At 51.1% G+C, this 27586-nt stretch overlaps 2 protein-coding genes across 16 annotated transcripts; one reads left to right on the forward strand and one right to left on the reverse strand.

Annotated features, from left to right (window-relative positions):
• Window positions 1–1875: 1875 nt before the first annotated feature.
• On the reverse strand, window positions 1876–8915 carry ART5 (ADP-ribosyltransferase 5). 14 transcript variants are annotated; one of them, XM_084893966.1, is made up of 6 exons: window positions 8735–8853; window positions 5576–5710; window positions 3221–3676; window positions 2950–3079; window positions 2310–2342; window positions 1876–2224 (listed from the first exon to the last, which is right to left on the reverse strand). In XM_084893966.1, the coding sequence occupies exons 2-6, from the start codon at window positions 5633–5635 to the stop codon at window positions 2094–2096; spliced, it is 810 nt and encodes a 269-aa protein (XP_084750092.1). In that variant the 5' UTR covers window positions 5636–5710; window positions 8735–8853; the 3' UTR covers window positions 1876–2093. The 14 variants fall into 14 exon arrangements, with proteins under 14 accessions (XP_084750092.1, XP_084750100.1, XP_084750087.1 ...); XM_084893974.1 differs by having other exon boundaries at window positions 1876–2221; window positions 2950–3676; window positions 8735–8915; XM_084893961.1 differs by having other exon boundaries at window positions 2950–3676; window positions 8735–8915.
• Window positions 8566–24147, forward strand: LOC311627451 (GPI-linked NAD(P)(+)--arginine ADP-ribosyltransferase 1-like). 2 transcript variants are annotated; one of them, XM_084893959.1, is made up of 5 exons: window positions 8566–8617; window positions 16253–16370; window positions 16680–17454; window positions 18742–18783; window positions 21846–24147. In XM_084893959.1, exons 2-5 carry the CDS (start codon window positions 16308–16310, stop codon window positions 21941–21943), a joined length of 978 nt encoding a protein of 325 aa, XP_084750085.1. In that variant the 5' UTR covers window positions 8566–8617; window positions 16253–16307; the 3' UTR covers window positions 21944–24147. The 2 variants fall into 2 exon arrangements, with proteins under 2 accessions (XP_084750085.1, XP_084750086.1); XM_084893960.1 differs by having other exon boundaries at window positions 8577–8617; window positions 16232–16370.
• The last annotated feature ends 3439 nt before the right edge of the window (window positions 24148–27586 follow it).

The following is a 27586-nucleotide window of genomic DNA, read 5'->3' on the forward strand; positions in this document are numbered from 1 at the left end:
TCATATAATTGGTTCATGAGTCATTCACGTATTCATTCGTTCAACCAACATTCCTAGCCATCCCCCTTTTGCCCCAGGCCCTGTCTTGGAGGGCGGGTTCTGCAGAGCGGGGCCATATAGGAAGCTTTCAGTCTGGTGAGGATTATGAACCGTCTTATTAGGCAGAAGGTGCTTCACTAAAAGAGACAAACTGCAGTGGGCCCCAAAGGAGAGAAGGAGCCTACCATCTGAGAGGCTCGGGGGAGGAAGAGGTGAGAAAGAGGAGGTGGAATCTGAGCTGGATCCTGAGGACGGCTACAAGTGGACAGCTGCAGATGGGGAAGAGAGCCGACAGGGCAGATGCACAAATCTCCACCTCTTAAACACTTTCCCCTCCTTAGGGCTCTTGATCCTGTCCCTGGCCCACAGACGTTCCTCCTCGTGTCTTCTAAACTCACCACCACCTAGCCCCGCTCATATTCATCTGCCCCATATTCATCTACCTACTAGACCCCTGTCAGAGAGAAAGAGAGAGGGAGAAAGGAATAGCAACATCAATCTCATTTCTCCCCCAGGACCCCAAGCATGATGTCGCCTGGGGTTCTGTGGAGGGTAGAAGTGGTACAAGGCAGTTTCATCTTCTGAGGGACCTCCCATCAATACTCACCCCGCCTCACCCTCCCACAGACCTGGGCCACAGACTGACAGGCTGACCGGGACGCTCTTGGCTGCAAAGTGAGGTAGCTGGTGTGCAGTGGACTCTGGCTGAGGAAGGGTCACCCGGGCCCCTGAGGGTGACAGCATCCTCAGCTGCTATATCTGTCACCCAGGTGTGCAACAGCTTCCAAAACCTGGGGCTTCCCATCCCTGAGACCCCAGAGCTGACAGTGCCAGGGATGGCGGGGACCCAGGTATCTTCAGAAACTGGGCTTCGCAGAGACCGGTTTGATTCAGTGGATAGAGCATCAGCCTGCGGACTGAAGGGTCCCAGATTTGATTCCGGTCAAGGGCATGTACCTTGGTTGCGGGCACATCCCAGCAAGGGGTGTGCAAGAGGCAGCTGATCGATGATTCTCTCTCACTGATGTTTCTAGCTCTCTATCCTTCTCTCTTCCTCTCTGTAAAAAAAAAAAAAAAAATCAATAAAATATATATTAAAAAAAGAAAAGAAAAAAAGAAACTGGGATTCAAGATGCTGGAGGAGGTGGGTCTCTAGCATCTGGAAAGTCTGGTCTCTCCTCCTCAGCTCATGTGCTGGTGCATAAGCAGAAAGAGTCAGAGGGGGCTGGGACCTGCCCAGGAGGGTTCTTGCTGCAGTGGGAGGGCTCCTTCTGAACCTGAGAGCAGCTACATGCTGAGGGTGGAGGTCATGTCGGAGGAGCCTGCTTTCCTCACCTCGATAAGGTTTCTGTTCAGGATGTCAGATACTTCCCGAGTGTGTGAGGATCGCTGTCTCTTCATGTTTTATGACCCCTTCCCTCCCCCAAAACAGGCCCTGTGGGAGCAGGGCAGAGAGAAACGTCTTGCTCTGGGGCTTCGAATACCTTGGGCTTAGGATCCTACCTTGAGTTCCTTCAGCTCTTTAGTGCAAAGAGTTCTGGACTGCGAGGCAGGGGGCCTGTTTTCAACACTAACTCTCTGACTTTGAGCAAGTCGCTTTCCTCATCTGACGAATGAGCAGAGGAATCCATCTGTCCCCTTCCTGCCTTCAGTATGTTGAGAGGAACTTCAGGCTGTTAAAGCTTCTGGGTTTGCAAGTTATAGTGTGTGACAGGGATCTGCACAGGGGACCATGTCTAGGAGAGAGAAAAAAGTCATTCTTTTAAATCCCTCAGTCCTGCAAGGCCAGAGCAGGGCAGATGGTCCAGTCCCGTGGAATAAACTAATCATGAAATTCGATGTCACCACTCTTTAATCAAGAGGTCACAGCACTACCTTTCCTTGTCCTAGGGAGTCTCCACCCTTCCATGGCCTCAGACCCCCCACATCCTGGTTGGGGAGATGGCTTCTAGGGCTGGGTCTGAAACCATGTTCTTGCTTCTTTTTTTTTGTTTTTTTTGTTCTTGCTTCTTGAGGCTTCTAGAAGGCCCCCTTCTTCATAGTTCCCAGGACCCTTAAGTGGCAGGCCTTAGACTTTCAAGGGCCCAGCTCCTGAGAGCTGGAACCCCCCGGGAGCCAAGTGTAGGGTCTTCCAGGAGAGCAGGGAGAAGGGCCTGCTGGATGATAGATCTGGCTGCCCCCCCTGCTGGAGAGAAAAGAAAAGAAGGTGAGGGGCCAGCAGGACCAGGAAGAGTCAAAGCAGCTGAGGGAGGGGAAGGAGGGTAACTCACTTGGTACGGACATACAGCCCTGCCTCTTCTCCCCTGGAATAGACAGCTTGGTGAGACTTTCATGTAGACAGACCCTCACACCCCAACACCCCTTCCCACAGGGCTCTGGCCCTGGCCTTTCCCCTTCTCAATCCATCTTTCCCTTCCCCTAAATGCGAACTTCTGGCTTCCTTTCCTCCTCCGTACCCCAGGAAGTCTTCCCAGAGAGCCTACCCATCCCTGCTCCCTCCCGAGCTCCCGTCACTGCTCCACCCTGTCCCTGCCTCCCCGCTTGGGAAGAGCACAGATGTGTCCTGTGGGCCCGCAAAGCCCAGGCCTCCTGAGGCCTGAGGCAGCATCCCTGTCACTTCCCTCTCCTTGCAGACCCCCTGGGCTGGGCTCTTCTGCTCGATCAGACTCTATAGCACATGGGACCTTTTGAGCACGTTTACAGAATCATTTGCAAATATGCACAGATCTGGAAAACACTGGCAGGACCTTCTTTCTAAGAGCTGGTAGGACCTAAGTCACGGAAAACCGTAACTGCAGCTGACTTCTACCCTTAACCAACGAGATCTCCGGAAGGCCCTGGGGATCGGCAGGGACACCCCGGCTTATTGCACCCTCTTTGCCAGTCCTGCTTCCCTCGTGCACAGCTCACCACTCAGATAGGCGCAGTTAAAGTAGCTGCAGGTCTTATGGCTGCTGAGAGTCACCAAGTTCCGGGCTCCCTCTTGGGAGAACCTGGTGACCAAGAAGACTTCTTGGGGAGGGATCAGCACCTCACGCTCCTTGGGAAAAACAGACAGGGCCTCGATGGGGGCCCCAAAACAAGTCCTCAGGGAGAAGAAGGTGGCGTTACCAAATCTCCGGGCCACTGCCTCGTCTAGGGTGCTGGAGACAAACTGGCCCAAGCGGACGGAGTCCCCCACCTGCTTGGGTTCAAAGCGAAGAGTGTCTACACCTCGGAACACCACCTGCCCGGGTCCCTTGCTGCAGCCCCCGCTCCCCTTCAGCAGCTGCAGGGCCCGGGTCAGGTAGAAATGCAGGGCCTTGAAGGGGAAGTGCCTCAGGTAGTGCTCCCGGGAGACGCCGCCTGTCCGCACCGCCTGGTTCAGCTCCCCGTACAAGTTGTTGGACGAGTTGGTGTAGACCATGATGGCGATTCCATGCTGGGGTTTGAAGCCAGGGGGCAGTGTGAGCCCTCGCTGCTTCTGCCCCCAGGCCGCCCGGGCTGCCTCCCAGGATTCCCGCAGCAGCACGTGGCGGGCCATCTCCTCCTTCAGCAGAAGGGCTGCCTTCTCCTCCATCTCCTCCGCGCAGCCCGCGTAGGCATCATCGAAGGTGTCAGGGGCCAGGCCCAGGGGCAGGACGGGAACAGCCTGGGCCTGATGTGGTAAGGAAGAGAGCAGCCACACAGGAAAAGGTATAAATTCAGAGCATTGGGCAGGGGCCAGGTGGCAGATCAGTTCAGAAACACGGAATCTCTCTTTTTTTTTTTTTTTTTTTTTTTTAATGTCCAAATATCTGGTGTATATAATTTGGCAAGAGCCCAAAGGCTTACATAACGTAGGCACTGGAGTCAGACATGGGTTCATCACTTATTAGCTGTGGGATCTTGGCCAGTCTCTTAACTCTTCTGGGCTTCAGGTTTTCCACCTATAAATTCATACTTCCAACCCCCTAGGGCTGTTGTGAGGCTAGGATATAGATCTTCTCTTCTGTACAACTTTAGGGCATCTTGCCATTCCCTCAGAGGGAAGCGGGGCGAGATGGCTTCCAAGCACTGTTCTGGCTCTAAGACTCGGTGTGCAGATGATATACAGATGTGCCACTGTATCCCAATTGCCTGACCCCGCCCTATCCTCAGACCCTCTTTCCCTCCCATGCAGTGCTCAGCCAGCACCAAATCACTGTCAGCGCTGAGACTCCGGCTGTTCTCCCGCTGTCAGCCCTAGACCTGGGGAGGGGTGGGTGGAAGCCCTGGTCCCAGAGGGACTGACTGCAGGAGGGTAGAACATAGGGGCCCTTCCCACCTTGCCTAGACTGAGCCTGTGGATGGAGATGGAGATGGGGAATTGGGGATGAGGAAGTTAGTGGCCGTTCCTAGGCAGGGATGAGTATGAAGGAAGGAGGATCACAGGAGGATCAGGGGGTGAAGATGTGGATTCTGGCAGAGAAAATGGGGACTGGGGGTGGAGCGGGGGTGGGGTGGGGGAGAAAGACTGCAGAGAGGAAGAGCATTGAGAGGACTGGGGTCTTAGAGAACAGTCCCTGGGAGAGATTTTTGAGAAGTTTGCCTCCCAGTGTTGTGGCCTGCAAGACCCAGGTAAGGCAGGGCTCCAGATGGCTAGCAAGACCCTGTCGAAGCAGGGCTCCAGGCCACAGAAGGAACGAGCAACCAGATCCACAACAAAGAATGTAGCATGATACGCTTTAGCCAAGCATAACTGTTAGCCATAAAATACCCGTGTTTCTGCCGAAACCAGTTTGGCTCAGTGGTGGAGCGTCGGTCTGCGGACTGGAGGGTCCCGGGTTCAATTCCGGTCAAGGGCATGTGCGTTGGTTGTGGGCACATCCCCGGTGGGGGGAGGGGGGGTGCAGGAGGCAGCTGGTTGTTGTTTCTATCTCATTAATGTTTCTAGCTCTCTATCCCTCTCCCTTCCTCTCTGTAAAAAATCAATAGAAATATATATATTTTTAAAAAATACCCGTGTTTCCCCGAAAAGAAGACATCCTCCGAAAATAAGACCTAGCGCATGAAACGATAAGACATCCCCTGAAAATAAGACCTAGCGCAACTTTGGGAGAAAAAATTAATATAAGACGCTGTCTTATTTTCGGGGAAACAGGGTAGTTCTGTTGCAAGGCTCAACCCCCAGGCAGGCACGTCCTGTTTCCAGTAGCCACAAAGCAGAACAGACCAAACCAGGTGAAACAGAGACTGCTTAAGCTGAAAATAAACCCCCCACCCCAGGTGTTGTATAAACTTTAAATGTTACTGTACTAGTGGGATTTTTCTATAACTTATAACTGGCCTTTCTTTGTTAAAACTTTTAACCAATCATAATCTGCCAGGCATCCCTAAAACGGGGGTAAAAGTAGCATGCTCAGAGTGGGTCGGGGCTCTCGTTGCTCGCTGCTGTGTCAGTTGAAACGTGAGCCCGGACTCGAGTTCGTAATAAAGGCTTCCTAAATTTCAATTTGGCTGACTGGTGGTCGTCATTCGGGGGTCGCCCACAACACCAGCTCTTTCCTTGATGGCAGGGGATGGTTCCCCCAGTTACCTGCCAGAAGGCGAGAAGGCCGAGGCAGCTGAGGGTGAGCAGCAGAGCAGCCTGCATCATCTCTGCGGGAGACAGGAGAGCGAGGTCCGGATGCGGGTGGGTCAGTGGCAGCGGTGGAGTCTTGGCTTCAACGGGCTGGAGGAGGAGGAGACTGTGCACACCTTTTCTGCTTTGGTGTGAAGATGGTCCAGGACGCGGGCCCAGGCGTGGGCGGGGCCAAGGGAGTGGGCAGGGCTTGGGTGTTACCGTCTCCGCCCCAGCACAGCCCCAGCACAGCCCCAGCACAGCCCCAGCACAGCCCCAGCACAGCCCCAGCACAGCCCCAGCACAGCCCCAAGTCTCGGCTCCTCCAACCCCCGGATGCCTCTACCCTCTGTGCCTCCGCCTAAGTGTTTGCCGTGGTCCAGGGGATTCGACTCCACCTGGCGAGGGGCGGGGGCAGGGACCTGGCACCCACCTAGAGGTCACAGAGGCCGAGAGGGCGGGAAGGTGTGGTCGGGACAGCGGTGCCGTTCGGTGTCAGGAGGAGCCAGGCTGGTCCGGGACCGGCTGAGTCCCACAGCTAACTATAGCCCCGGGCAGTAACCCAACCTCTTCCCCAACGACTGACGCTCTGGCCGGGGGAGTGGGAGGGGTGGAGAAGGGGCTGGACGGCTGACTCCCCTCCCCAAACTGCCAGTTCTTTCTCCAGGACCCTTTTGGGCTCCAAGCAATTCCAGGGTTGGGGGAGGGAGCTGGTGGTTCAGGGCCTCTCCCTCAAGGGTGTCTAACCGGGTACCCAGACCATTAGGCCCAGGAACCCAGCGAGGGCCGCCCGCTCCCTCCCTTGCCCCGCCCCCCCCCCCCAACCTCCGTCACCACTTGCATACTCGCTGATTTGCATGCAATTTGCATACGATTCACTCTATAGGGCGCCCACTCCTCCCTTTTCTTCCTCCCCCTTCCCTGTCAGTAAGGACGGACCAGATGCAGAGCTCTCAGTTTCAGATCCTCAAGGTCCACCTTGACTCCCTCCCAGACCGGTGTTTTATAAGCACTGGCCTTTCCCCTCCCCTAGTGCGGGCCAGTCTATAAATAACCTGGCTCTGAGCTTTGGATGCCCAGTCAGAGATAACGGGGAAGGAGCCAGCCGACCTTTCAGTAAGCAGCTCTGGGAAGAACTTTCTGAGGGCCTGAGCCTCTGGGGGTGAGAGAGGTATGCCCCCAGAATGGCCAGAGGAGTTGGGGTTCCTGACTGTCAGGACTGAAGAGACTGCCCACTTCCGGCTGGGGCTGAGGTGGGCATGGAGATTAGATTTACCCCAGGCTTCCATCCTAGTCTGGCTCATTAGTTTGGCCCCATCCCTATTCCTCACTCCTCAGACTGCCACACCAAATAAAAAATTTCCTTCACCTAGAATCCTGCTTTTTCCAAAAAGCCTTTCTACAGACTAATAAGGAAGGTGAACTGTGTTTGGGTGAAGGTGAGAGGTGAAAGAGTGGCATTCCAGCCCAGCTGGTGTGGCTCAGCAGTTGAGCGTTGACCTATGAACCAGGAAGTCATGGTTCAATTCCCAGTCAGGACACTTATCTGGGTTGGCGGTTTGGTCCCTGGTGGGGGGCATGCAGGAGGCAGCCAATCAATGATTCTCTCTCATCATTGATGTTTCTATCTCTCTCTCCCTCTCTTTTCCTCTCCAGAAAAAAAAAAAGAAAAGAAAAAAAAGAAAAAAAAGAAAAAAAAAAGAAAAAGAAAAGAAAAATAAAAAGAGTGGCATACCAAAAAAGCAAGAATGCTTCTCAGGCAAACAGCTTCAAGACAAGTCCTTCTGCCCCTCCAAAGAGACTGGCCACCTCCAAGGTCCCTTGATTAGGAGAAAATCAGAAGCCCTTCTACTGTTTGTCATTACGGTGAAAAGAGCATTTGCTTCCACTAGAGGCCCGATGCATGAAAATTCATGCACTGAAGGGGGGAGGGGGCGGCTCTCAGCCCGGCCTGCCCACTCACAGTCTAGGAGCCCTCAGAGGCAGGAGGTGACCCGGCAATCAGGGGAAGGCGACGACCCTGTCACACCTCTGCTGCCACTGCCGGCAGCACAAGCTTCAGCTGGCCCTGGTTACCTGAGCCTCAGGTAGCCTGGGCGGCTGGGAAGCCAACATCCAAGGCTTGCCTGCACCTTGGGCCGACCCTGGGCTGCTGAAAATGGGTCTGGCCACACCGTGCGCCTGTCCCCTCCCCAGTGGGGCTGAAAGGACTGGGGGACTTGGGCGGGGCTGAGGAAACTGGGCGCCTCCACCTTGTGACTATGGGTGCTGCCACCTTTGTCATGGCATGATGGACAATTTGCATATCCCCTCTTTATTAGATAGGATATCTTGCCTGCCTGGAGGGACCGAAGCTTTTGCTGTTGCTGGAACAGAAGATACTGTCTGGGACAGTAAGGCCTTCTCAGACAGTTCCTGGGAACAGATCTAATGGGATCATGGCTTTGTCTTCTCTCCACCCTCCGGCTTTGGGGAATTGTTCCCAAGACTGGAAAACCCAAGAAAGGCCCCAAGGGAAGGGGTCAAAACTAGCCATAGAACAGGAGTCCAGAGTGAGACAGAAAGTCCTCCAAGATTACATGGCAAATCAATGCTGGAGCTGGGACCCAGACCCAGCCTTCTTGATCTGGGAATCTCTCCTTCACCTTAGGTGAGTCGCCATGCTCACATGAAAGGAACAAACATGGGGAGATGTTCTCTGAGGCCAGGGGTGCTGAGCCCAGGACCCAATCCAGGCGGGAGGCCGTTGTTCCAGCCTGGAGCCTTCACGCCCGAGCCCACCTTGTCTCTAGCTCCAGGGATTCCCCTTTTTTATGGGGAGAGCACTGGCCCAGGGCAGACTGGGCAGAGGCTAGTGTTCCTGAACCGTGATGAGATATCCAGAAATAGATGGGGGAGTGTCACCTTTCTGAGCAGCTGTGTGGGGGAGATACAGTATAAAGGAGGAACCTGCCCTCCCCCTCCCTGGCGGCCATCACAGGAGACCAACACCAGCTTCCTGCCCAGGAGAAGCCCTAGGTAAGGAGCACACCACCCTCCCCCGCCACTGGGCAGGGTATGTTTTAGGGAAAATTTGGGGTATTAATGGTGGAGATTTAGGAATCATTAAGACAAGTTGTAGGGAGTTTTTTTTACCTTAGTCTGTTGTCTCCGTCTCTCGTACTTCTGAAGGCTGGAAGTCCAAGGTCGGGGTGCTAGCACGGTTAGGTGAATGCTCCCTCCCTGGGCCAGAGCCCATACCTTTTCACGGTGCTCACATGGTGGAAGGGAGCTCTATGGGGTCTCTTTTATTAGAACACTAATCCCCTTCCAGTAGGCTCCACCCTCAGGAACTAATCACCTCCCAAAGGCTCCACCTTCCCACACCATTGCACAGACATTAGGATTCCAACATGCGAATTTTGGGGGGGGGGGGGGGGGGGGACTCAACATTCAGGCCAAAGTACCTTTGGTAGAGAGGTTTGGAACCATTGGGGAATTTGGGGATTCCTGGGGAGACATTTGAACTCACATGCACAGAGAGGGTTGTTCATGGGGGGCCTGAAAAAGGGGGAACTGATGACAAGGAGTGTTCTGAGCTGCTGAGGACAAAAGGGCAGCTGGGATATGAAAATGGGTTGCCTGGTGCCTCCACTTCCTCAACTCCCACGCCTCCCAGTTACTCTGCCCCCCCCCCCACTCCATTTGCCCACATCACTGGTCCCCAAAGTCATTGATCCACTTGCTTGCAATGGTTTATCTTGCTAGTTGCACCCAGAGAGCCTCTCAGATTCTTAGCAAATATTCTGGAAGGCCTCACCTGGGCCTAGCCTTGGGCTGACCTCTGGGGACCAAGAATGGGTCGTACAGGTCTCTGCCTTCAGACACTTAAGAGCAGCATTGTATGATCAGGACGGACACAGGAAAGTGAGGGGCGATACAGGAGCCCAGAGGAGCCGAGGACTTCCTGGAGGAGGTGACCCTTGAGCTAAGACTGGAAAAGTGAGTAGCAAAAGAAGGGCATCCCCAGAAAATGGCAGAGCCACGGAGAGGAGAATAGCGGAGCCTTGCCGGGACCTTTGTTCTGTACTGTAGAAGCCAAGCAGAGGGGGTGGGGCAGGAGGCTGAAGAGGTCCCAGAGGGCCCCTCACAGCGGGGTTGTTGGATTCTGTCCTGAGAGACTCTGATTGGCCTTGCTTATATCATGTGTCCATTCATGAACCAATCACAATAGCCAGGGTGGGAGAGCACCAGTTTGGAGTCATATGTTCAGCCCATGAGGGTAAGCCCCACCTGAACACATGGGCTGGGTTCTCCACAAGAAAGAGAGGATCTATTATAAAAGCTCAAGCTTTCTGTGTGGGTCCCAAGCGACCACAGCCAAGTAGATTTTGCTGCGACATACTCTGCCCATTAGAATTCCCTCCTGGCCCTACCCAGTTTATCTCAGTGGATAGAGCATCAGCTTGCGGACTCAAGAGTCCAAGGTTCGATTCCAGTCAAAGGCATGTACCTTGGTTGTGGGCACATTCCCAGTAGGAGGTGTGCAGGAGGCAGCTGATTGATGTTCCTCTCTCATCGATGTTTCTAATTCTCTCTCCCTCTCCTCTCCTGTCTGTAAACAATCAATAAAATATATATTTTTTAAATTAAAAAAAAAAAAGAATTCCTTCCTGGAGTTGGGGAGCAGAGCCTCATGCTTCATGGCCCACAGTGATGTTTTCAATTCTGTATACTCTGTGCCTCCTCTGGTCAGCTCTTCATTTAACCTCACTCCTGGTACAATTTGTTTCTGTTAGGCTCTTTTGGTTCCTTCTGTAGCATGCATCACATGCGACTTGAAATTACTCCAGCTCCATTTCCACTTCTAAAGAACTTAAAGAAGCAAGGGTGTCGGTTTTGTTGTTCATAACTTTTTAATCCTCACCTGAGGATATGTTTATTGGTTTTATTGAGAGAGGAAAAGAGAGAGAGAGAGCGAGCGAGAGAGATGAGAGAGAACATCAATTGGTTGCTTCCCATACATGGCCCCTACCAGGGATCTAACCTATAACTTAGATATGTGCTCTGATTGGGAATCAAACCCACAACCTTTTTGGTGTACGGACAACACTCTGACCAACTAAGCCACCCAGCCAGGGCTACTATTCATAATTTTATCCTCAGTGCCTGATACATTACAGATGTTCAAAAATTTTTTGTTGAGGGAGAGAAGATAATGGATTCACCTTGGGACATGTTGAACTTGATAAATACTGCTGCTAACTCCACTGCCCAGAGAAGCTCAGGCCTCAATTTAAATTGTACATTGGCAATATGTAAGATCTTATAATTGGAGACTCATCCTATCTAATAAAGAGGGAATATGCTAATTGACCATCATATCACAAAGATGGTGGTACCCACAGCCAATAAGAAGGAAATATGCTAATTGACCATCCCACCCTTAAAGACGGTGAAGCCCACAGCCACAAGATGGTGGCACCCAGTCCACTCAGTCCCCCAGTCCCCCAGGGCTGCCCAAGGCTCAGGTAACCAGGGCCAGCTGAGGCTTGTGCTGCTGGCAGTGGCAGCAGCAGAGGTATGATGGGGCATCGCCTTCTCCTGATTGCCTGGTTGCCTCCCGCCCCTGAGGGCTCCCAGGCTGAGAGACCCCTCTCCAGTGCATGAATTTTCAGGCACCATGCTTCTAGTAACATTATAACCACATAGAATCCCAGTGTCTTAGAGTCAATGAACTGTCAAAACTTAGGCCCCACCAGGAGCCAGAGGGGAAGATGGAGCAGGGATGCTTAACCTGAGTGACACTGGGACAGAAGCATAACCACCTGAAATCTGTGAAACATTTTGTATTTTTAAAAATATATATATTTGTATTGATTTTAGAGAGGAAGGAAGAGGGAGAGAGAGATAGAATCATCAATGATGAGAGAGAATCCGCTGCCTCCTGCACACTGCCCCCTCCCCACTGGGGTATCGAAACCCCAACCTGGGTATATGCCCTGACTGGGAATCGAACTGTGACCTCCTGGTTCATGGGTTGATGCTCAACCACTGACACACACTGGCCAGGCAATTTGTGAAATATTCGTGTGAAGGTGCAGGTATTCATTTCTGAGGAGAGGTCTTAGCTTTCATCAGATTCTCAAAGATAAAGAACCACTGCATTATCATTTGTGCAAAAGAAGGAAAGCAGAAATGCCTGTGGATTTGCTTATGTGCACATAGAATACTTCTGGAAGGCTACACACAAAAAACAGTCGCATTGGCTGCCTCTGGGAGATGAGGTTGGAATTGGGGAATTAGTGAGAAAAACACATTTCACTGTGTGCCTTTGGACTATTGAAATTTTGAACAATAAAAATGTACTACACTTTAGAAAAGTAAGTAAAATCTTTAAAATTAAAAATTAAGCTCTGATGATCCTATTATTCAGAAGAGATATTAAAAAGCAGATACCATTTATTCCCACCAGTTAAGTGAAACTTAAAGAGATATTAACAATATCCAGTGTTGCCCTAGCTAGTTTGGCTCAGTGGATAGGGCATCAGCCTGAGGACTGAAGGGTCCCAGGTTTGATTCCGGCCAAGGGCACATGCCGGGATTGCAGGCTCAATCCCAAGTAGGTGGTGTGCAGGAGGCAGCCAATCAATGATTTTCTCTCATCATTAATCATTGATTCTTCTTTTTTTTTTCTTTTTTTTTTTCCTTTTTTTAATGTTTCAATCTTCCTCTCCCTTTCCCTTCCTCTCTGAAATCAATAAAAATATTAAAAAAAAATAATATCCAGTGTTGGCAAAGATGTAGAGAAAAGGACACTCTTATTCACTGTTGGTGGGAGGGCAAACTGGTACCTTTTGAATGTCAATCTGGCAGTGCCTATCAAAATAAAACAATATTCATATCTTTTAAGAATCATCTTCTTGATATCTTTACTATAAAAAGTATGTACACAAGTAGACAAATATTTATATGGATGTTCATGCAATATTATGTTAATACTAGAGGCCCTGTGCAGGAAATTCGTGCACGGCAGGGGGGGGAGTGGGGGTGGGGAGAGTGCCCCTTAGCCTAGCCTGCACCCTCTCCAATCTGGGATTCCTCGAGGGATGTCCAACTGCCCGTTTAGGCCCGATCCCAAATGAGCCTAAACGAGCACCCTCTCACAATCCAGGACTGATGGCTCGCCTGCCTGCCTTCCTGACTGCCTCTAACCACTTCTTCCTGCCAGCCTGATCACCCCCTAAACACTCCCCTGTCAGCCTGATTGATGCCTAACTCCTCCCTTGCCAGCCTGATTGCCCCGAAATGCCCTCCCCTGCCAGCCTGGTCACCCCTCCCACAACTGCTCTCCCCTGCCAGCCTGGGTCCCCTCCAACGTCCTTCCCTGAAGGCCCAGTTGCCCCCAACTTCCCTCCCTTGCAGGCCTAGTCCCTCCCAACTGCCCTCCCCTGCTGGCCTGATCCCTGCCAACTGCCCTCCCCTGCTGGCCATCTTGTGATAGCCATCTTTTTTCTTGTGGTTTTTTTTTTCTTTTAAATATATTTTATTGATTTTTTTTTACAAAGAGGAAGGGAGAGAGATAGTTAGAAATATTGATGAGAGAGAAACATTGATCAGCTTCCTCCTGCACACCCACTTCTGGGGATGTGCCCACAACCAAGGTACATGCCCCTAACCGGAATCGAAACTGGGACCCTTCAGTCCACAGGCCAACGCTCTATCCACTGAGCTAAACCAGTTTTGGCTTGTGGTGGCCATCTTGTGTCCACATGGAGGCAGACATCTTGTGTGTTTTGGAGTGACAGTCAATTTACATATTACACTTTTATTTATTAGATAGGATAGATATTACTCTTTTATTTATTAGATAGGATAGAGGCCTGGTGCATGGGTGGGGGCCAGCTGGTTTGCCCTGAAGAGTGTCCTGGATCAGGGTGAGGGTTCCTTTGGGGTGTGGGGTGGCCTGGGCAAGGGGCCTGTGGTGGTTTGCAGGCCGGCCACGCCCCCCTCTCCTCCTCCCACCCCCGGGCGATCCAAGCAGAGGCCCTGGTATCTGGGATTTATTTATCTTCTATAATTGAACTTTGTAGCCTTTAGTGGAGGCCATGGGAGGCCACAAACTTGGCTTTCTCCATCGCCGGGGAAACCCAAGCCTCCTGCTCTCTCCATGGCTACAGCCATATTTGTTGGGATTTATTTATCTTCTACAATTGAAACTTTGTAGCCTTGAGTGGAGGCCAGGGCAGACCAGGAACTTGGCTTCCTTCATCACCAGGGAAACCCAAGCATCCTGCTAGCTCTCTGGCTGCATCCATCTTGGTTGAGTTAATTTGCATATTTGCTCCTGACTGGCTGGTGGATGTGGCTTGTGGTGTAGCAGAGGTATGGTCATTTTGCATATTACTCTTTTATTAGATAGGATAAAAAATTAGAAAATAAACTTGTTTCCATTAATAAGGAAATGCTTAAATTATGGTTTAACTATACTAGGGAATACCATGCCTCCATTATAATGGACAAGGTAGATTATATGTGTGACATGGAAGAAGTCCATGATATATTATAAGGTTACAGACTCTGTATATGTAAGCATGTTCCCTTTTTATTTTCTACTAGAGGCCCAGTGCACGAAATTTGTGCCCTCGGAGGTGGTGGGGTGTCCCTCAGCCGGGCCTGCACCCTCTCGCAGTCTGGGAGCTCTCAGGGGATGTCTGACTGCTGGGGTGGAGGCAGGAGATGCTCCCGCCACCACCACTGTGCTCACCAGCCATGAGCCAGGCTTCTGGCTGAGCAGCGCTCCCCCTGTGGGAGTGCACTGACCACCAGGGGACAGCTCCTACATTGAGCATCTGCCCCTGGCTGTCAGTGCACATCATAGTGACCAGTCATTCCACTGTTCATTTGGATATTAGCCTTTCATTATATAGGATTTTATTATAATTGAAAAATAAATTTTTATTGACTTCAGAGAGGAAAGGAGAGGGGGAGAGAGATAGAAACATCAATGATGAGAGAGAGAATCATGGCTGCCTTCTGCACGGCTCCCCCACCCCCACTGGGGATTGAGCCCACAATCTCCACCCCCTGGTCCATAGGTCAATGCTCAACCATTGAGCCACGCTGGTAGGGCTTCCCTTTTATTTAAAAAAAAAAATGACAAAAAGCAGAAACAGGTTGTATATAGAAAACTATGTTTATGTATTTAAATACATTAAATGTATGTGTAAAGCTATGTACAGTCCTAACTGGTCTGGCTCAGTGGATAGAGCATCAGCCTGTGGACTGAAGGGTCCCAGGTTCAATTCCAGTCAAGGGCATGTACCTTGGTTGCGGGCACATCCCCAGGAGTGGGTGTGCAGGAGGCAGCTGATCAATGTTTCTCTCTCATCCATATTTCTAATTCTCTCTCCCTCTCCCTTCCTCTCTGTAAAAAAAAATCAATAAAATATATATTTTAAAAAAGCTACGTACATATATTTAAAATTTATTTTTATGTGCATAGAGAAAGGTCCTGAAAGATATTTATCACAGGTCACCCCCTCCCTGCTAGCAGGCATGGATAAGAGTCAGAAGGGGAACGCAGAGGAAGAAGGAAGAAAGGGAACTTGGATTTTGTGTTTCACTCATGCATTTTTTTTTTTCCACAAGCATGCATTACTTTCAAAAGCAGCAGCAGCACTGGCTTAGAAACTGTTCCAATTCTGACCCCAACCCTGGGATGCCTTCTTCTTGGTGCTACTTGGGACTCCCAGTGTGCCCACGCACAGGGTGCGGGAGGCTGTGGTTCTCCCCAGCTGTCCTTGGGGAAGCAGGCACCCTCTGTCCTCTCCCCCTCACCGAGTCCCTCTTTCCTCACCGCCTGGGGATCTGCATCTGCCCGGGCCTCAGAAGCAATTGAGGACTCAGGGAATGAAGGCTCAGCTCTCAGCCCACCTGGAGGGTGCGGGGAGGCCTCTGGATCCCGAGCCCTGCTCTAAGCTGTCTCTGGAGTCCTGCTGTGGCCCCGCTGCTGACCATTCCCCTGTTCTGCCCTGTTCCAGCCACGGCTTCTCACCATGGCAGTCAAGCTCCGTCATGATGGCCCAAATCTTTTTTTTTTTTTAATATGTTTTTATTGAGACCGAGAGAGACAGAGAGAGAGAGACAGAGAGAAACATCAATGAGAGAGGAACATCATCGATTAGCTGCCTCCTGCACACCCCATACTGGGGATGGAGCCCACAACCTGCCATATACCCTGACAAGGAATCAAACCAGTGACCTCTTGGTTCCTGGGTCAACTACTGAGCCACACCAGCCAGGTAGCCCAAATCTTTTTGACATTCTCACACTGCAAGTTCAACCACACTAGACAAAATGCCTCTTACTCTTTACACCCTGAGAGTTCCTACTTCAATACCTTTGCTCTTCTTATTCCTACTCCTTCAAACTCTTTTCCTACCCCAAACTCCAAACTCTCCTCTCTCCTTGTCTCCACTGATTGAGGCCTCATTCTCCTATTCATCCTGCAAGTCCCTGTTCACATGTCACCTCTTCCAGGAAGTCTCATGTTGCTTCCAACAAGAAGGGTCCTCCTTCTCTCTCCCGAGCCTCCATTTCCATGTTGTGACTCCGTGCCAGATGTCAATGAATGTTTATTAAACTGTATAGGTTAACATCCCCATTTTCCAGATGAGGAAACTGAGACCCCAAAAGAGACAGTGACGTACCCAAGGCCACGTCCAACATGCAGGCTCCTGCTATGATGCCTCTGCTGCTTGTGCTCATGGGCCTCGTGGAAGCACTCCAGGTATGGCCATCCCCTGCTGTCCCCATGCCAGCAGGAAGCTGAGCATCAGCTGCTTCTGAGCTCTGGAAGGAGGAGCAGAGGGAGGAGAGGATGCCTGATGCTTCCCTCGGGACTCCCTCAGCCCCGGGGACAGCCCCAGTTCTCAGCCTCGGGGAATTGGCAGTTAGCAGGTCCCATCCCCCTTCCCCTCCAGGTGTGTTTGGGGCCCTTAAACTGTCTTTCTCAGCTCAGTGGAGGGGAAAGCTGGATAGGCTCCCATACTCCTAGGGCCCAACCTCTCAGTCCTTGCTTCTCCCTCTCCCACCCCAGAGCCACCCCATCACACGACGAGGACTCTTCTCTAAAGAAAGGCCCCTGGACATGGCCCCAACCTCCTTTGACGACCAGTATGCTGGCTGTGCAGCAGCCATGACAGCTGCTCTCCCAGATCTCAACCGCACCGAGTTCCAGACCAACAAAGTGTATGCTGACAGCTGGGTGCAGGCCAGCAGCCAATGGCAGGACCGCAAAGCCTGGGGGCCAGAGTGGGGCCTCAGCCTCACCCCGATGTCCCCACCACCCCCCGGCTTCCGTGATGAGCACGGGGTGGCCCTCCTGGCCTACACGGCCAACACCCCCCTGCACAAGGAGTTCAACGCGGCCCTGAGGGAGGCGGGCCGTACCCGAGTCCACTACCTCCAACACTTCTCCTTCAAGACGTTCCACTTCCTGCTGACCGAGGCCCTGCAGCTGCTGAGCAAGGCCCAGCGTTCTCCCCAGTGCCGCCAGGTGTTCCGAGGGGTACAAGGCCTGCGCTTCCAGCCAACGGGGCGTGGGGCCACCGTCCGGCTGGGGGGCTTTGCCTCGGCGTCCCTGAAGAATGCCACAGCCCAGCATTTTGGGGAGGACACCTTCTTTGGCATCTGGACCTGCCTTGGTGTCCCTATCAGGAGCTACTCCCTCTTCCCCGAGGAGGAGGAGGTGCTGATCCCCCCCTTTGAGACCTTCCAGGTGATCAACAGCAGCCGACCTGCCCAGGGCCCCACCCGCATCTACCTCCGGGCCCTGGGCAAGCACAGCGTGTACAACTGCGAGTACATCAAAGGTGAGAGGGGCCTGTGGGGGAGCACCTGTGCAGAAGGGGAGCTCCCGCCCCGCTTTCAGGGAATGCATACAGAAACAACAAAAAGCAACCTGCCGTCAGAGGGGCACAGACTGTCCTGCACGCCCCTCCCTCCCTCCATCTAAGGTAGGGGTGTCGAACTCAATCAGAGAAGGGGCCAAAATCTAAAATCCAGCCTAAATCGCGGGCCGAATGGTTTACTGAACAGTCATAAACTGACAATGTCATAAACTGACAGCGGAGTGCAGTGATGACAGCCCGGTGCGGGCCACATTGCAAGGCCTGGCGGGCTGGATTTGGCCCGCGGGCCTTGTGTTTGACATATGTGATCTAAGGGGAGACAGAACCTTTTGAGCCTGGAGGCTTCCTATCCCTGGTGGTGTCTGAACCGGAGCTGGTCACCTGCTGCTGGAAGGCTTAAGAGGGTTTTCTGACCAAGGCAGGGGCCTTTGGCCATTGGAGGGCCGAACAGCCCTGGTGAGGCTTTCTCCCGGCTGGAAGCCAGAAGGGAATTAGTTTCTAGCTACTGACACACAGATCATTGTTGCCAGAACCGACAAGAGCCCCAACCTCAGTTTCCAAGAGGAGAGTGTTCATTTGAACAGAAATCCCGAGCTGTCACGTGTGTTGGGCGGGGGCCGGGGTGGGGGTGGGAAGACTGCATGTGGGTGCTGTGCCCCTAAGGTCCAGTTCAGGCTGTGGCAGGCCTCAGATGCTCTTCCTGTCCACCCCCTGGGACCAGCCACAGGAGAAATCATGAGGATGGGCCCCGGTCCCTAACTGTGAGCTACTGTGGGCTGCTGGTCCTGGCGGAGCAATGCCCGGGGGCTGGCAAGGCCGCTTTCCTAGTTAGAGGCAGACCGTCTGCTGGAAGGGGGACCACGGCTACCGTGGGAAAATGTCCCGTGTGGCTTCAGTTCCCACCTCGGACAAGAGTGCATGAGTTGCCAGAGGTGAGGAAGACATGCACCGAGCATAAGCTAGCCTGAGCTTGGCTAGGATGGGCTCAGAGAGGCAGAGGAGGCTGTGGCAGGGAGACGAGGGAGCAGCAGGAGTACGTAGCGCAGACCCTGGTTTCTGAGGGCTGGCTCCCTTCCGGCCCCACTGCTGACAAATCAAGTCAAACCTCGGCAAGATGGGTCTCACCAGAACGAAGCAGAATTTGAGGGAAAAGTACCAGCTTTCCTAGAGCAAGTCAGGGATGGCCCACAGGGCCACTTCCCATCCTTAGAACTATTAAGTCTTTGATTTTGTGTTTCTTCTCTACAGACATACAGTGCAAGTCCAGGTCCTGCCATCTGGAAAACTCAGGTAGGACTGCAGGCCTGTGGGACAGGGGTTCCACTGGGGAATGAGCAGGCTGCCCTGATGGCTCCTCTATAAGAAAAACCACCCTCTTCTAATTAAAAAGAAAAGAAAAAACACCTTACAGCAGACACCTGTGGGATAGCTAAGCTCTCCCATAGGCGATAAGGTTCAGTGGTTCGGAGAGCTGACACACCTGCCCCCTCTGTGGGCCCCCCTCCCTCACAGGAGACAGCTGACCAGGCCCCAGAGAGGTCCTCTTTGCACAGAAGTGATGGAGGGAGGGCTGATCTCACACAGTCCTCCCGGGCCTTCTCCTCTCTCGCCTGGGGAACCCTCTGTCCCTGTTACTGCCCTCAGCACTCCCTCAGACCACCTTCCAAGCTGGAGGCCGGCATGAGACATGGGCTGCCTTCCAGGCCCTGCCCTGGCTCTCTTTGTGACCAATGATTCCCTCTCCGGCCTCAGTTTCCCTATCTGTATAAAAGCCCAGCTGGACTCGATGACTCCCAGGTCACTTCCAGCCATGACTTCCCTTCCCTTCGATGCCTGCTGTGCCCGGGCCCTCCTGGGCCGCCTCTGCTCCAGGTGGGAACGGGCTTTTCCAAGGGAAGCTTCTGGAGCAGGCCCTTCCCAGGGAAGAAACCACGGCCGCCCTCCTCGGGGGCTCTCCTCCCTCCCGCTGGGCTCTGGGAACAGTGGACACAAAGGAGCCCCAGCCCCACTGGGCCCTCAAAGGACATAGCACCACTCAGAGCTCCAGGCACACCAGGCCATGAAGCCACACCCAGAGCCAGCTGCGAGTACTGTGATCACCCCTGTTCTACAAATGAGGGAGCAAGGGCAGAGAAGTGAAGCAACCAGCCCCATACCACACGGCTGGTAAGGGGTGAGGTTCAGATAGACTGACCCTGGAGCCAAACTCTGAACCACCATTCCAGGCTGGCCCCTCCTCCCCAGGCCATTTCATTTTACCCTTCACTGCACAGTAACCAACTGAAGGAGGCAGAACAGGGAGTATTATTGTCCTCATTATACAGAGAAGTAAGACCCAGAGATGGAAGTGACTCTCCCAAGGTGACAGAATGAGTTAGTGTCAGAGGCAGGCCAGAAGCCAGGTCTCCAGCCTCCAACCTGCTTCTTTTAGGTTGCTTTTTTTGTTTGTTTGTTTGTTTGTTTGTTTTTTAAATATATATATATTTTATATCAGAGAAGAATGGAGAGGGAGAGAGAGATAGAAATATCAATAAGAATCATTAATTGGCTGCCTACTGCATGCCCCGCACTGGGGATCAAGCCCACACCCTGGGCATGTGCCCTGACCGGAAATCCAACTGAGACCTCCTAGTTCATAGGTCAAAGTTCAACTCTTGAGCAACGCTATTCAGGCGCTTCTCTGAGTTTTCATAGTGAAATTTCATGCGCTGGAAAAGTTTAAGATCTCTCCCACCTCTGCCCACCAGCAGTCTCCTACCAGGGTTTGTGCAGAGAAGCCAAGGTCAGCTTCACTAGTTTCCATTCAGATCTCTACCCTGTTTCATCCCACCCTGTGGTGCCTCCTGTGCCTCCATAAGAGGCAGGAGGATAGACCTAATAACCCCCGGAATGTCCTAGTCTCTTCATCTCTGTTTCCCTTCTTCCTTAAATTTTTTTAAATTAAATTTGTTGGGATGACATTGGTTAATGAGATCTGGGTTTCAAGTGTACATTTCTCTGATACATGATCTGCATATTGCACTGCCTGCCCACCACCCAAAGTCAAATCTCCTCTCATCACCACACATTTGACCCTTGTACCCTGTACTAACCCCACTCCCTTCCCTCTGGTAACCACTGCACTGTTGTCTGTGTAGAGGAGTTTTTGTTTGTTCATTTGTTACTTTCAGTTTTATATCCCACATATGAGTGAAATCATGGTTCTTTTTAAAAAATTTATCTTTACTGTTGAAAATATTACAGATGTCATTCTTTTTCCTCCCACTGACCCCTTCCACCCCACTCCCAGCCTCCCATATGTTTTTTAAAAGTATATATTTTTATTGATTTCAGAGACGGAGAGGGAAAGATAGAAACATCAATGATGAGAGAGAATCATTCTGCCTCTTGCACACCCCCTACTGGGGATCGAGCCCACAACCTGGGCATGTGCCCTTGACTGGAATTGAACCTGGGACCTTTCTGTCCCCAGGCCAACACTCTATCCCATGAGCCAAACCAGCTAGTCTCCCCCTCACACCCAATATGATTCTTCACTTTTTCTGGGGGCTGACTTAATTTGCTCAACATAATAATTCCCAAGGTCTATCCAAGTTGTTGCAAATGGCAGTATTTCATCTTTTCTTATGTATTCCATTGTATATATACTCCACATCCACTTTATCCAATATCTATCAAAGGACATTTTGTTTCCATGTCTTGGCCACTGTGAATAATGCTGCAGTGAAGATAAAGGTGCGTATATCTTTGTGAATAAATGTTTTCAAAATTTTCAGGTAAATACCCAAAAAAAGGGGTTGCTGGGTCATGTGGTAACTCTATTCCTAATTTTTTTGAGGAGCCTCCATACTATTTTCCATAGTGGCCACACCAGTTTACATTCACACCAACAGTAAATGAGGCTTCCTTTCTCTCCACAACCTCTCCAACACTTATTCCTTGTCTTGTTGACAATAGCCGTTCTAACAGTGTGGTGGCATTTCGTTGTAGTTTTGATTTAATTTCCTAACAGCTACTGAAGTTGACCACCTTTTTCATACACCTGTTGGCGGTTTGTATGTCTTCTTGAGAGAGGTATCTGCTCAGGTCATCTGCCTCTGTTTTAAATTAGATTGTTTGTTTGCTTGGTGTTGAGTTGTGGAAGTTCTTTGTATATTTTGGATAAGAACTCCTTGTCAAAGCTGTTGTTTGCAAATATCATCTCTCAACCTCTCTAAATTCTTGCTCTTCATCTCTGTCACCCACCGCACCGTATGCACCAGTGTTTCCAGCTCACCCTGCTTGGTTTTTGTCGTGTTTCTCTGTGTAACTCGCTTCACCCCTAAATATCACTTTCTTCTGTTTCCCTGCAGCCATGGGTCAGGGCCCTCTGTCTACAGTCTGGTTCCTTCCACTGCTACTCTGGTTCCTTGTCGGGGGAGTCTTTCCAGAGCATCCAGGCCTCCTCTGACTCATCAGACCCTGAACAGCCCTGCCTGCCACCTCTGCCCAACACGAGGACATCAGCCACATGTGTGCTTTACTCTTAGGTGTGGTCAAGATCCGCAGATACGCCACCTGCAGGGAATTCTGGGACCTTCTCTGGCAGCTGCCAGGCCCGATGGTGGAGAGAGAGAATTTTGGGCCTGAAGTTTACCCAGTGCTCTAGGAGTGAGACATTGAAGAGAGGTAGGGGGACTCCAGGACAGGCAACAACTCACTCGGAGGAGGAAGAAGATTAAACCCGTTTGGGTGTGGAGGTGCTGGGAGGAAAGCACGTGGCCATGGTACTTGCTGGTGTCACTCACATGCCTCACACGGACAACTGGGAAGGTCCTCTTCACTCCTCCAGGGAGCTTTCTCTGAGCACTCTGACCCTGTGGGTTAGGGTGCTGCCTCTGTGCTCCCCCAGGTCCTGGGAGCTTCTCTACACCTCATGTCCATGTCTTTTGGCCATGACGGACTGTGAGCTTCCTGAGGTCAGGAACTGGGACTGAGGCGAAGAGGTAGATGCCAGGAAGCATGTGAAAGTCAGAAAGGAACAAATACCTGTGAACAGCTGGTCCCTGCATTGCCCTCCCCTGGATACTGTCAAGTCCTCTGGACATCAGGGTGGGCAAATGCGGTGGACAGAACGAACCCAGAGAGAGGAGAGCAGGAAAGACAGCGGAGGGCTTGCTTTAGGCCCTCTGCTGGGTCTCGGTCAAATCCGTCATTTTCTTGTCAGCAAAGATGTAATAATTCCTGTTCTATCCCAGGAGTCCTAAGGCTCCTGTTTCTAGAGAAACAAATCTGGATCCCCATCTCCCACCATCACGGGCCCCAAGGGTAAGACAGGACATTGAGGAGGTGCCAGGCACACACTCTCTTTATGATGAATTGGAGCTTTGGGGCCACATCCTTGTGTGGCCTCCTGCTCTGGAAACTAGATCATCAGTCTGAAACCCCAAACCGCTTCCCTGAGCCCCTAGGCAGGGACAAGCTCCTATAACAGCAGCCACCGAGGAAAGAAGAGAAGGCAGGCAATGCTGCAGTTCTGTTTCTCACATAACTTGTCCTCTCTCCTCTGAAAACTCTTAACATTCATTAATGAAGTTCAATTCTGTCCCTCTAGGACTGCACTTTGACCTTGAACCTTCTTAGAGTCCTTCCCCCCATAGGAGTTAAGGGAATGGCAAACTCTAGATTTTTCTTAAGAGATCAGGATACACAGACCAGTGCTCCCTCGTGGTTTGTGAAGTCAGCAGTGCTGATCCTGAGAGAGGGTGTCCCGGGCTCCAGGGTGCAGAGGGGAGAGACTGGGTGGCCTATGTGAGGGCCAGCAACCACCTGGTCTTCCCATCCTGTGGCACTGCTGCGGCCGCAGCAGACCCCGGATTCACAGCGCCTGCACGAGCACCAGGAGGCTCATGACCAGGGCCATGGAGAAGAAGATGCCCAGGAAGAAGCAATCCATCACACGGGCCAGGCGTTTCCAGTCCTCGTGGCGGTGCTGGGCAGCCCGGTGGCTGCGGAAGGTGTGCGCAATGGTGGCTAGGTGGCGCAGCAGCTCTTCCTGATGGCACAGACACCGGGGCTCACGGCAAGGGCCTGCTGGGGAGCCAGCCCCTCTCTCTGGAGGCTGGGGGCTGGGGGGTGACTCGGGCTGTCTAGACTGCCCACAGGGCTCCCCTCGTTCTCGCACACACAGGCCCCGTGCCAGGTATCCCAGTAGGAAAGCCCGCGCCCAGGCCGGCACTGGATGGGCACTGGGACCATAGTAATGCAAGTTCATGATAAGGATAGTGAGCGCCGTGGAGAAGGTGACCATGGTCATGGTGGCCATGTAGTACTTCCCTGCAAAAGACAGAGCGAGCCGGGGCCCAGAAGAAGAACTCAGGGGGCCTGAGCTTCCCAGCCACCGCAGCCTAAAAGGAACCCACCCTGAGGCTGTTGGGACCCTCCAAGACCAATGGATGAAAGAGGAAGGAGGTTGCCGAAACAGGTTTGGCTCAGTGGATAGAGTGTCAGCCTGTGGACTGAAGGGTTCCAGGTTCAATTCCAATCAAGGGCATGTACCTTGGTTGCTAGGGGGTGTGCAGGAGGCAGCTGGTCGATGTTTCTCTCTCAGCGATGTTTCTAGCTCTCTATCTCTCTCCCTTCCTCGCTGTAATAAAATCAATAAAATATATTTTTAAAAATAAATAAATAAAAAGAAGTATTGCCTATAATTGAAAGACAGAAAGGAAGGAAGGAAGGAAGGAAGGAAGGAAGGAAGGAAGGAAGGAAGGAAGGAAGGAAGAGGAAGGAGGTAAGGGCCAAAGTCACCGCAGACCGCACTCCCACCATGGTTCCTCAGAAGCTAAGTGGTTGATAATCTCTCCCCCCCACACACACATACACTGCCAGAGGCCGCCTTTAGCCACAAGTCACCTCTCCCGTGGTGTGCCAGGACAGGGGGCCAGGAGGGTCCTTTCCGTACAGGGGGGCACACAACAGCACCTGCCTGTCTGTCTGTGGAGACGCTTCCCCGAGGTCACTGACATCACAGGCTTAGGAGTGCTCGGCACAGCGAATACCCGGTGCATTCTGCCTCTAATCGGACCCCGGGGGCAGAGACCTCCCTCCAGCCAGTCCTTGAGGAAAGACTCTCTTTCCTCGGCCCCTTCCCGTCAGGGACAGTGTCCTCCTTGGAAGGGGCGCACCCCCTGCCCCTCCGTCTCGGGAAGAAGCAGGCTCCCAGGACGAAGCCCTCACACACTGGAGCCGGCCACTGTGCGACCAGGCCCGTCCCCGCACGGGTGGGGACCCACACCCCTCAGCCGGTGGGTGGGAGTGTGGGGCGGGGGGGGCATTCTCTAGGAGGGGACGGCTCTTCCCCGCACCCTCTACACCCGCACCCCCACCCTTGACCGCGCGTGCGCGCGCGCACACACACACACACACACACACACACACACACACTCACCAATGAGCAGCATGCTCTCGGCCAGGATCAGCTGAAAGACTGTGATAGGTACAAAAGAGCCGAGAGAGTTAACACAGAGAAGGTCCCTAGATTTATCATGATGAAAAGGTTGGAGTGGTTTTCTGGACTGGGAAAGTAGAGTATGAGTATCAGGTTTACAGAGAATTTTTCTTTAAAATATGAGAGCAGAACTGAGAAAAGAGAGTAAGTGGGCGGGATACATTCATTGATTTATTTTAACAACAAACATTTATTGATCCAGAAGGCCTTTTTTTCTTTTTCTTTTTTCTTTTTGAGAAATCTGACAATTAAGAATATCTACACGAATAGAGAATCCAAGAGGGAGGCATTGGTAAACACCTAAAAGCAGCATCACACAACAATTTCAATAAAATACAACTAAAATACGAAATGGACATTACCCAGAACTACAGGAAAGTCGATTGACTGGAAATTCCACAACGAGAAGGAAAGAGAAAACCAGAAGGAAAATCTGAGGAGCTGTAAAAGCCTAAGGTGCAGAGACACGTTGTGTGTGCGGAGAGGACGGAGCCGGAGAGGAGGGGGAGGCTGAGTGCCCGGCTGGCATTCCCTAGCGGGAAGGAGATAAAAGCTCCAGACTGTGCTGAACCCCAGATCCGACAGCACTGAACCCCAGTTCTAGGCCAGACCCTGGGGACCCAGGCTCATACAGAGGGAGCCTGGGATGTAAGGCGGAATCTCAGGGGAGCAGCGAAAGGCAGTCCCGTAGGTGTGCACATAGCGCGCAGAAAATGGACAGTTGACTCTGCTGCTAGATTGCCCTAGCGGGAATGAGACAAAAGTTCCAGACTATGCTGAGCCCCAGTTCCGACTGCACTGAACCCCAGTTCTAGGACAGACCATGGGGACCCAGGCTCATACAAGGAAACTGATCACAAATGAAAAAAATGAAGGACAAAAAGCGACTGAATATAGAGTTCAAAACCATGCTTATAAGGTTTTTCAAGAATTTCCTAGAAAAGGACGATAAAATAAACAAGACCTATGAGGATATGAAAAGAGATCAACTAGAAATAAAAAATACATTGTCTGAAATAAAAAATATTATACAGAGTTCTAAAAACAGAATGGAAGATCGCAAGAATCAAGTCAAAGATTTGGAACACAAAGACCCAGAGGACACTCCTCTGCAGAAGCTAGAAGACAAGAGAATCCAGAAAGTTGAAGATAGTGTAAGAAAACTCTGGGACAACTTTAAGTGAACCAACATCAGAATTATGGAAGTCTCATAAGATGAGAGAGAGCAAGATACCAAAAACATATTAAAAGAAATAGTGACAGAAAACTTCCCCCACCTGGTTAAAGAAATAGACTTACAAGTCCAGGAAGCCCGCAGAACCCCAAACAGAAGGAATCCAAAGAGGACCACACCAAGACACATCATAATTAAAATTCCAAGAGCAAAAGACAAAGAGAGAATATTAAAAGCAGCAAGAGCAAAGCATGTAGTTACTTATAAAGGAGCACCTATATGATTGTCAGCTGATTTCTCAACAGAAACCATGCAGGCCAGACGGGAATGGCAAGAAATATTCAAGATGATGAATAGTAAGAACCTACAGCCAAAAATAATCTACCCAGCAAAGCTATCACTCAGAATTGAAGGCCAGATAAAGAGCTTCACAAATAAAAAAAAAAAAAGCTAAAGGTGTTCATCACTGCCAAACCAGAATTATATGAATTGCTGAAGGGGGTTCTTTAGAAAGAGGAAGAAAATAATGATAAAAATTAGGAGCAACAAATACATAAATATCAACAAGTGAATCTAAAAACCAAGGGAATTAAAAAACCTGATGAACAATATTAACTGTTGAATATAATAGAATCAGAGGTATAGAAGGGAAGTGGACTAACGATTCTCAGGGAAAAGTGGAGTGGGGGGTGCGGGAAGAGACTGAACATAAACTGTGCCCCTATGGATGAGGACAATGATGGGTGAGGAAAGGGCAGAGGGTGGGGTGGGAACCTGGTGGAGAGGGAGAAAATGAGGAACTTTTGTAACAGTATGAACAATAAAGATTTATTTAAAAAAAAAAAAGAATACATTGTCTGAAATAAAAAAATATTATACAGAGTCCTAAAAATGTAATGGAAAATTGCAAGAATCAAGTCAAAGATTTGGAACACAAAGACCCAGTGGACACTCCTCCACAGAAGCTAGAAGACAAGAGAATCCAGAAAGTTGAAGATAGTGTAAGAAACCTCTGGGACAACTTCAAGCGAACCAACATCAGAATTATGGGGGTCCCAGAAGAAGAGAGAGAGAGCAAAATACAGAAAACATATTGAAAGAAATAGTGACAGAAAACTTCCCCCACCTGGTGAAAGAATTTGACTTACAAGTCCAGGAAGCGCACAGAACCCCAAACAAAAGGAATCCAAAGAGGACCACACCAAGACACATCATAATTAATATTCCAAGAGCAAAAGACAAAGAGAGAATATTAAAAGCAGCAAGAGAAAAGCAGGTAGTTACCTATAAAGGAACACCCATATGATTGTCAGCTGATTTCTCAACAGAAACCATGCAGGCCAGACGGGAATGGCAAGAAATATTTAAGGTGATGAATAGCAAGAACCTACAGCCAAAAATAATCTACCCAGCAAAGCTATCACTCAGAATTG

Source organism: Pipistrellus hanaki (assembly GCF_964339955.1).
Source record: "Pipistrellus hanaki genome assembly, chromosome: 9".
Lineage (NCBI taxonomy): Eukaryota > Metazoa > Chordata > Mammalia > Chiroptera > Vespertilionidae > Pipistrellus > Pipistrellus hanaki.